Raw genomic sequence first — 10,000 nt, forward strand, 5'->3', positions numbered from 1 at the left:
TTGTAACGAATAACGCTGACTGTTCCGCTTCAGAAAAAACAACAACCGACAACAACAACAACAACAAAAACAATAAAACAAACAAACAGAAATTACCTCAATGTCCTTTTTCTTGTAACTTTGATGATGTGTGGACCTACAACTGAAAAAGGCAACACGGAACAATTTTGAGGAAAAGAAATCATGCACTAATTGTACACACAAATTGCCAACTAAGAGAGGGAAAAAAGTTACTAGAGTGGTAATAATTTCATGGACATTTGAGGTAAGCAAGAGACGAAAATAAAAGCTCTAAGAAAATACTATGGAGAGGCTATCTTGATTTCCACGGCATAACGACAACTGAAGGAGCATTTTGTGTTATATTTCACAGCAGAGGTGCTATCTTCTATATTGCTCTTTAAGTAGTTCTTTATGAACTCTTGCTGAGTCTTTTTCTTGGCGGAATTCTACAGCACTTCGTAGTTTGGCGATAAGCACTTCCCATTCTTTAATAATTTCAAGAAAGTTGAAACACGTGCAACTTGACATTGTCATAAAAAAATATGTCGAGTTTGTGAGCCGTTACATGATAGCTCTACACGAATATAGACTTGTAACTGTATCTGAATGTACCTACCCTTTTTCACTCACATAACCTGCAAATAGAGAAAAACAGATATCAACATAGTAAAAAATGAAGTGAAATGGTGAAACTTAATGTTTCCTTGCTTTAAAGTCCGCAGCCGCATAACGGCTTTAAGTACGGTGCTTTTTTTTGCCACTGTACATACGTTATGCGCTTGTCGAGATTATCCAACGGAAAGTGTTATTGAATCGAATAAGAAAACTGGAGGTAATCAAGAATTTTTCAGAGATAATTAACCTTCAACTGGGAAAAATACTCCTACATTGCACAGTATTTTAAAGCTTTTTAGAAATATTTTGGTCAATCATCTCTAAAAGAAATGTGCGGTTACCCACAATTTTCTTTTGGATTCCAATATCCCTTGTTAAGATCTGTTTTTCCAACATATTCACAACATGCTCAAAATTACTTCCGTATTAGGAGGGTCCGTCCTTTTACTTAAAAGCATAACATAACTGCTTGTTCCAAAGTTTGCGTTAAGTGTCCGGATGCTTAAATCCTAAGACTACCATAGATCCAGTGTATGCAGCAACTAACGCTGGTTACACATGAGCAATTTGACATTTTTTGTTGTTGAAAATTTGGAATTGTTCGTGTGTTAGGGCCGAGCAACGTTTCAGCGCAATTTTGTTAAGCAGTTGCCAAGGGCGAAAACGTAGAGGTAACGGGAGTCTGAAATGTGGAATTGTCAGACAATCTTCTCTATTGCACCGTCAACTCGCACTTTACTCACACTAAACTACAGGATTAAAATTGTCTGGCTGAATTATAGCCGAGAAGATCTAGATGACATTTCAAGAAGGCGTCGTTGAGGGAAGGTCTATAATTCCTTCCCTTGTTCTTTATTCAGGTATTTTCTTCCAAATAGAACTATAGAGCTATAAACTCAGCCTTGCTAAGTAACTACTGACTAACTACACGATGAGATTGGTCTTAATTTATGCTATCTTGTATTGTAATCATTGTTGCGGTTAAGTGTCAGGTAATACAAGATGTACTCTACTTAAATATAACTGATTGAGAAAGTCGAAACACAAAAAGGCTAACTGGTCATAGGAAATAGATAACAAGCAACCAATTAGGCTTGATAGATAGTCTGTCAGTCATGATCAGTCTATTTCACGTTTTCTCCCAGCGTTCTATTCACCAATATCTATTTTCCACCCAGGAAGACACAGAGAAAAATGTAAAATTAAGAGAAGCATCGCGATCATCGACATTTAGGAAATTTCGAACAAAAAGTCTTCCGGCTTACAAATACACCAATGCATCTTAAATAATGCAAATTTCTGTTTTATCCCGATGGTTATCTTATCATTACTTTTTAAATATTAATATGTTCATTACCCCTGATTCCGCGCCGTCGCCACAGAAGAATCACCAGAATAGTGATGACCACTACAAGGAGACCAGTGACGGTTAAATAAATGGTGTGAAGAATGACTCTTTGCTTCCTCCATTCAGCATCTTTAAACAAAAGTATTCATATAGATTGAGAATATCATAAGCGCGGTGAGATGTGGGGCTAGGCAACACAAATGGAAAAACAAGAGGGATGGTGAAGTGGTAACAAAATGTTATTTACCTGTGTCCACCCTTGCTGGTGTGTTCGTCATTACTGCTGAAAAACAAGAATTTAATAATTTTTAATAGAGAGGTTTTCAATTGAGTGTCGTAAAACCAAAACCGTAATGAAACAGCGTAACGAACCAATAAGAGTTCAAAGCTAATGCATGTAACCGACGCCAAGATCGGGAAAATGCGTGCGAGCAAGTCACGATTGCTTTTGGTTTTACATCTTATTGGTTGAGAAGGTGGCGCGAGTTTTATCAACCAATCACAGAGCGTAGTAATGCAAAACCAAAGCAAAAACGCAATTACTTTCGACACTCAATTGAAAACCGCTCTAACATGTCAAGTGATTAACCAATTATTCAAATTGTCATTTCTTTCAACGTTGATTGGTTGTAAAACCATTTGTGCAGACCAGGATGTGAAAGTAATTCTAGACGGAGCAAGTTCTCTTTAAGCACAGTGGCTCAGTGTGGACGGCCTTTAATAACATAACTGGGGATAGCCACTTAGTACGATAGCTGCAGTTTCAGAATGGAAACACGATTTACAAAATAAGACATGAGGCCAGTAGGCAATACTAATGGACAAACAAGAGGGATGGTGAAGAGGCAACAAAATGTCATTTACCTGTATCCATCCTTGTTGGCGTGTTCGTCACTGTTGCTGAAAAAAAAAACAAAATTAATAATTTTTAACATGTCAAGTGATAAACCAATTGTTCACATTTTCAGTTCTTTCATCATCAATTGGTTGTAAAACCACTTGTGCAGATCAGGATGTAAAAGCAATTCTAAATAGTGCAAGTTCTTTTCTAATGACTTTCTTAAGTTAAGCAAAGTGGCTCAGTGTGGATGTCTTCTGAAAAGGAAATATTCTGTGAGCCGATAAAACTTGAAAAAGAACGAGTTTTGGCGCTACCAAAATTCCCACTGTTGCCTTATCCGTTGGAATAACTGAAGATTTATTTGTAAATCCGACGAAACCTTGTCTGGGCTGCTAGGAAACCCTAGGACATTTTTTTCTTTACTAGTACGTACTTTACCTTTTGAAGACATAGTAGTTAAAATGACAACTGGTGGAAAAACATACAGTTGACGGCTAACCGTGAACTGGCCAAGTTTTGTACTAGCTACTTCATTCCGTAAAGGCTTTAAGGGCTCGCAGGCTGATCTTCCAAACGACATCTTTACGGTTGCTATAACACTACCAGGACTAGAAATACAAATAAAACAGTTAAGGACGGTGCCTACTTTTGTTACTGCGCATTTATTCTACGCATCTCGAGATACTATTGTTTCCAATGGGTGGAACCTACTAATATGGAAATATTCTTGCGCGGTTTCAAACTATGCAGATAAAGCAGAACTTAGCAAATGGTCGTGGTATTTAAAAAAGAAAATTGGGGGTAACCATGCATTTTTCAGAGATAATAAAGCTTCAATTTGGAGAAAAAAACGTCATACGTTGCTTTGCATTTTACTGCTTTTTAGAATAATTGTTGTTTAATTTTAATATGTCTACAAAAATGCCCCAATACCCCCAGTTTTCTTTCTGGGTTCTAATAGCCCATACTAAGATCTGCTTTTCCCTCATAGTAAAAAACTGTGCAAAACTACTTCTGAATTAACAGACACCGTCCTTAAGTGTTCAGCTAAACAATACTAAGGATTATACCATAGTTAATAAGCGGCAATGCTTATGAAGCTTGACAAACTTCTTTGTTGTATGTTTTTGTTAACGTTTTTGGCCTTGAACGTGCACAAACTACAATAGATTTTTAAATTTTTAGAGTAACTGACCAATAGAAAAGTTCCTGTTAAGATATTCAACTGTGGTGTGTAAATTAAAACAAAGGCGGATTGTGCAGGGTCGCGGCCCTTTCAACTTAAACTGCAACATCATTGTTTTCATGGCAAAGTTTCATAACCAGCCGCTCAATTAACTATGATGATACAATTACTAACAAAACGATTCCTTTTGCTCAGAGAAATTCATGTGCCTTATAACTATTTAATGATAACCAGTGTCCTTTACATGAAAAGAAAAAAAAAAGAGGACTGCAGTTAGGTTCTTTTTTTTTTTGTCAAAATTAAGCGAACAGGCCGAATCATCCATTTGATCATGACTCGCTATTAGTGACCAGCATATAAATTCTCCCTGCAATATTACTACTTGCTCAAGTATGATGGTCATGAGAATAGAAAAAATGATCACTACATACGCAGTTTCTGATTTTTTAAGCAAATTCTACCAGGTAGTGCCCTTATTAATAGTAACAAGAAGCTCAGTGTTCAAGAGTTGGCATTGGGTTTTTAACTGAGGATTTACAAGGTTACCTTAAGGCGAGGCTCTACCAGCGGCACACAACAGTGCTGAGTTGCTCGAAGCATGGTTAGCGCTAACCATTGGTTAAGAGGTATTAATTAAAAACCTATAGGTTGTTATGGTATTCAACCCGGGTTAGCGCTAACCATGCTTCGAGCTACTGGGCCCAGAAGAACATCCAACACTACTCAAAGTAGGTACTCATGTTGAAATCTACAGCAATGTTATTTTTGTCGAGTTATAGTTACCTGAATTCCTCAACAGTCACTTTGTAAAGCTGTTTTTCGTAGTTTTCAGTATAAACTTTCGAAATCTATTAAAAACAAGAACTGTCTGAGTTAAGCCATGACAAACATGAGTCAGAAAAGTATGAGAACTTAATTTGTTATCTCAAGGAAATTTTAAGCGGCGAGATGCGAACGATAGCATAGTAGGACGTTTTGTTGAAGTAAATTGTAAATTAAAGCTTACCCAGAGGGGGTGACGAATTTACGCTTATGATACCAAATCTTGTTCGAATTTAACGAAGTCATTTGCTTTTGAACTGTAGGTTGAGGATACCTCGTCTGGTACTGTGTGATGTTATGAAGGAAGGACACGTCCCTACAACCTCGGACAGGATTCTACTGCATGTACCTTATGTACCTGAATGACAAGTGAGCGGGATTTGTCTTGCATAGGTAGATAGTCAGAGGAACATTTTTAAGTTCCACTGATAGAGGAAAGGGTGTAACCTTGTGTTACAGGATAAAAAAAGAACGATTTTACACTCGTCACAACCATATGTATTATTTGGTATATTGACCATGAATAAACCTACCGCTGATAAAATGTTGTTCTCCAATGCCTTGAACTCATTCGATTCTCTGTTGTACAAGCTATGGTTCCAAATTTCGCTTGTCAATGTTATATTTACTTTTTCAGTTCGACACGCTTCACCTGATAGCATAAGAATGAATAAAGCAGTCAACAGAAAAAAAGAAAGAAAGAAAGAAAGAAAGAAAGAAGTAAATGCAGATTATTTTCGCAGATGCAAAATAATTGAATGGAATGAATACACAGACAATCCATGTATAAATCTACAGCAATTGAAATGGAAAGAGATGCAGCTTGTCGTTAAAGAAAAGGAAGTTCTAATATGTTCTGCTAAGAATGCATTTCTTGGGAATGGCCCGGTTTCTCTGCCAATTAAAATCGAGACACACAGCTGCGTGTTATAAATGAATGAATAGAAGAGAGTCAGACCTGAATGTGTCTACTTACAATTTAGGCCAACTACAATGACTTTAGAGGCATCCTTGCCATATCCATTGCTAGCTGTGCATCTGTATGATCCCACATCCTTCGTATGTGCATTAACAATGGTTAACTCATAACCTGAGATATTGAACTGGCTCTGTGGGACGCCATCCCTTGTCCAGGTGATACTGGGAAGCGGATCACCAGAGGAATTGCACGTCAGGATAAGATTTTGCCCAACTTGGATGTCAGTTTTGCTTAACGAATTCAAAGTTACATTCGGGGGCACTGAAAAGATATGTAGGTAAAAGGAGAGAAAAATACCTTAATTTTTATTTCATTGATCAATTACTCAGTGGTCATGCTTAGGGGATGAAAAGTTAAATAATCTCGAGCTTGCAATTAAAGGAACCCAAATGACTGTGCGATTGATCAAGGGTTGCCCACCTAACCCCCCCCCCCCCCCACCCCCATTAAGGGAGAAAGAGAGAGAGAGAGAGAGAGAGAGAGAGAGAGAGAGAGAGAGAGAGAGAGAGAGAGAGAGAGAGAGAGAGAGAGAGAGAGAGAGAGAGAGAGAGAGAGAGAGAGAGAGAGAGAGAGAGAGAGAGAGACGGTAGAAACAGTTACACCAGCAACAGTAGTTCTGTAACCGCTGTTGTAGTCGATCTCGTCGTCTTCGTAGCAGTAGCAGTAGCAGCAGCAGCAGTAGCAGTAGCAGCAGCAGTAGTAGTAGTAGTAGTAGTAGTGGTGGTAGTAGTAGTCGTAGTAGTAGTAGTAGTAGTAGTAGTAGTAGTAGTAGTAGTAGTAGTAGTAGTAGTAGTAGTAGTAGTAGTAGTAGTAGTAGTAGTAGTAGTAGTAGTAGTAGTGGTAGTAGCAACAGCAGCAGTAGCAGCAGTAGTAGTAGTGTATTTTTCCATCCATCCATCCACCCATCCATCCATCCATCCATCCATCCATCCATCCATCCATCCACCCATCCGTTTTTACTTTACATAGAAAGGTTTTTAAACAAATACCTATATTGTATGGCATGTGATTCTTTGAGTGTCTCGCGTTTGTTTGTGAATTCCTGTTGCTAAGGAAGACATAAGAAATAAAGTTCCTGTTTATTCTACGCCAGCCTAGCCACGGATATTGCAGCTTTCTTTTACTTTCACTTTCCTAGTGCACTTTCTTCAATTCCGACTAAACTATCCGCACCATTCTACTGAATAATGCCTCGAAAATTCACAATATTATTGAGATATTTTCGATTAGACGCTCTTTCTTTCTTTTCTCTTAAAAGTAGCTGCCGGACAATATCTCTCAAGTGTTGCTTCAGTTAACATTGCGGTAGAAAAAACAGGAACTCGATTACCTGGGTGTCGCCTGTATTGTATAATTGTATTGAAAATGTAACAATGTATGCAAATTACTAGAGCAAATTACGGAACAAAAAGTGGTTAGCGTGGGTTGTATATAAATTCTTTGTCACGAATCTAAAACCTACAGAAGCCATTATTTTTGAATTGATTCACAGCTATTGTAGGTTCTATGCTGCTAGCAAGATCAGACTATCCTTTTTGGTTTTTAATTATTGAAATTACTGAGCACTCCACAACAGTGGTGAACGAAGTAAAGCATTCGAACAAAAGCTCAATAATCGTTGGACACCATTGAAAGCCTGACACATCCAAGACGTTTTCAGCCCCTTTTTAGCTCTATTATCAATGAGTAGTCGATGGTAACGACTGATAATCGATAATTGAAAGTAGACAACTGATAAGCATTCAATAATCAACGCCTTTTTATTAATGACCATCGATTGCTACCGATTAATATTATTGATGTATCGCCGTGCCTGCAGGCGTAGGTGAGACGAGAAACGGCTTGCCTAATTATTCATACAAGATATTCATCTTTCACAACTATAAAAAATATGTCTACATGTGACATTTAACGTCCATTAAGAGTGGCGCAAATAGCGAAAATTAATTAAAGAAGATAATTACAGTTTGGCCTGTACATATAGGTGGGTTGCATTGTCGCCATGTTCTTTTTGATGCCAAACAAAAGAAATTTGCTCACATAGTTTGGTTTGCATAAAAAAGGAAGTTAACTCCCAGAGCAGGAAAAATCGCATTGTTCCTGTTCACCAACACTAATGGCCGCCATGACGTCACACGCAATCAACCTTTTAAATATATATATATATATATTTTTTATAACCACGGCCTATTGTTTAACTACCAAAGAAATGAATAAGATATTTATACTTACCGAAAACGACAACATCTGTTCTAGATTTAGGGTAGCGTCGTCGATTCAAGTCAAAGCTGTAGGTTACTCTTACGGTGTATTTGTATTCGTCATTGTTATTGACGTCCAATAACACTAGCGTTGCTGACCTTGAAGAACTCTTTGCCTCGTAGTCCGCTTTAAATTCATTCCTGGTGTAAACAAACGGTTGGCTACCCGATTTTGTTGCTATCCGTTTGTCACGGTCTTCACTCTCCGAGCGTCTTCGTCTGTAAAAGACGATGCCTTTAAGAGTTTCGCTTGACAGAAGGCTGAATCTCCAAACGAGTGGCACTCGACTGCTATTTACACCTTCAACTATGACTGTAGGTCTGTTTGGCGTTCTTGTAAAACTGAATGTTTCTAAAAGTGGAGTAGGAATATACACGTAGTAATAAATCCACAAAAAAAAAACACGATTGGCGAGATTTTAACAGCTGACTATTTTTACAGCAAATTCTTCTTACATGTTCATAGTGTTTACTCTGATAACCTTAAGAAATTAATGTACATAATGAGACCCGGCCACATTGGCTCACTTAACAGAAGCATCTCATCTATCATAGTGTGAGTTGAAGGTAGAAGTTAAGACAAAACACCAAATTTAACGTTGTTGCTTCAGAGAGGCCTTCTTACGGAAGAGGTTAGCCAAAAGCTAGCCAAACCTACGCTATACAAAACAGGTTGTCTGTAAAAGGTGAATGAATACTGACAATAAACATACCATATGACTGGAAAACATTCAGAAATAGAACCACAGCAAAAGTAAAACGTAAAACGTTCGCGAAACTCATAAACATCTTCCCTTTACAGCGGCAACATGTCAGCTTTTACGCATTACTGTAACTAAAAGACATCTGATGTTGTTTAAAACTAGCGAACGTGACAGTCTTAAGTAGTTAATGCTTCGCCCCAGAGACCTAATTCACTGTGTTTACACTTGAAAGCGAGCGACTGTAAAAACCGTTGTAATATTGTGAACTTTACAATGACGTTAGCAGTTCTTAGCTGAGGACCAACCAGGCGTTACAGGAACGCTCAAGTCAAACAATTATCGCAGCAAAATTTGTAACTCTGCGTCGTAACGTGCTCCTTAAAGCTAATGAATCAGAGTACTGATTGTAATTAAATAATTGTATTTAGGTTCAAAACATAGATGGTTTTGCATGTGACGTCATGGCGGCCATGTTGGTGGACAGGAACAATAAGATTTTTCTCCTCTGGGACCTGTCCTGCTATTTGCATGCAAACTATCATAGTTTGTTATTTGCTCACGGTGTTTCTTTTGTTTTGACCACCAGTACGGCAGCAATGCAAACCACCTATTGAGCCACAATAATTTAAACATTTTAGCAAAATTAAATTATATAAACTATCCATGTGATTTATTTTAACCCGCTATAGAATAACTTCAATGGCTATGATAAGCTGACTATTCCACGGCCAGCTATTGAATGAACATGGGCAACGTGGGCGTCATGTTATTTCAAAACAAAACTATTAGCGACAATTTGTGAGCCAAAATTATTGCAATGCATTGAAGCGACTTAAAGCCAAGTAATTCTGATATTCTAGTCAGTAAGCTGAGATTGAATGAAGTTTCAAGATAAGGTCTTATTTTTGGTGTCCAAAAAGTTTAGATTTATCGCTTTATTTGATTTTTTTAAACCAGTTGTTAAATATACGGACCTCTGGCTTACATGGTAACACTAAAGCCTGACTGCTGTGACAATCGGATTCTATTTTAAGCCACCAATGCTCTTATAACGCAAAGGAAACTTGATTTACACACACACACAAAAAAAAACACCGTTATCCACGCACTTCGACTTTATTTCCCCAAATTTTAACAGAATATGATGGCTTCTGTTGATAGCATTAGAGAGCAGAAGCACGGTCAAAACAAGTCTCGCAATCTGTTAGACATTAAATGTTCTTCTAGATAGCAACCTGGCC

At 37.8% G+C, this 10,000-nt stretch overlaps 3 protein-coding genes across 6 annotated transcripts in view; 1 reads left to right on the plus strand and 2 right to left on the minus strand.

The window, feature by feature from the left end:
• The window catches only part of LOC146457922 (uncharacterized), a 17,724-nt gene extending 8,457 nt beyond the window's left edge, over nucleotides 1-9,267 (minus strand). Inside the window, exons 1-11 of one of the 3 annotated variants that reach the window (XM_085091422.1) lie at nucleotides 8,769-9,267; nucleotides 8,027-8,407; nucleotides 5,792-6,055; nucleotides 5,349-5,467; nucleotides 4,777-4,841; nucleotides 3,246-3,415; nucleotides 2,831-2,866; nucleotides 2,214-2,246; nucleotides 1,976-2,095; nucleotides 620-638; nucleotides 97-142 (exon numbers count right to left, since the gene is read on the minus strand). In XM_085091422.1, coding sequence (XP_084947548.1) covers nucleotides 97-142; nucleotides 620-638; nucleotides 1,976-2,095; nucleotides 2,214-2,246; nucleotides 2,831-2,866; nucleotides 3,246-3,415; nucleotides 4,777-4,841; nucleotides 5,349-5,467; nucleotides 5,792-6,055; nucleotides 8,027-8,407; nucleotides 8,769-8,844 — 1,329 coding nt within the window. In that variant the 5' untranslated portion in view covers nucleotides 8,845-9,267. Of the gene's footprint in view, nucleotides 1-96; nucleotides 143-619; nucleotides 639-1,975; nucleotides 2,096-2,213; nucleotides 2,250-2,830; nucleotides 2,867-3,245; nucleotides 3,416-4,776; nucleotides 4,842-5,348; nucleotides 5,468-5,791; nucleotides 6,056-8,026; nucleotides 8,408-8,768 lie in introns of all 3 variants that reach the window. The other 2 variants (XM_085091423.1, XM_085091421.1) reach the window with 2 other exon arrangements.
• LOC146457920 (cell adhesion molecule DSCAM-like) overlaps nucleotides 1-10,000 on the plus strand; it is a 106,637-nt gene that overhangs the window by 22,527 nt on the left and 74,110 nt on the right. The gene's annotated exons all lie outside the window — the stretch shown is intronic.
• The window catches only part of LOC146457923 (uncharacterized), a 19,599-nt gene continuing 19,455 nt past the window's right edge, over nucleotides 9,857-10,000 (minus strand). The window contains exon 19 of the mRNA XM_085091424.1: nucleotides 9,857-10,000. This exon is cut by the window's right edge and continues 215 nt beyond it. The gene's annotated coding sequence lies outside the window, so the exon portion shown is untranslated.

The sequence above is a fragment of the Pavona decussata genome, unplaced genomic scaffold (genome assembly GCF_977016875.1).
Source record: "Pavona decussata unplaced genomic scaffold, jaPavDecu1.1 SCAFFOLD_236, whole genome shotgun sequence".
NCBI lineage: Eukaryota > Metazoa > Cnidaria > Anthozoa > Scleractinia > Agariciidae > Pavona > Pavona decussata.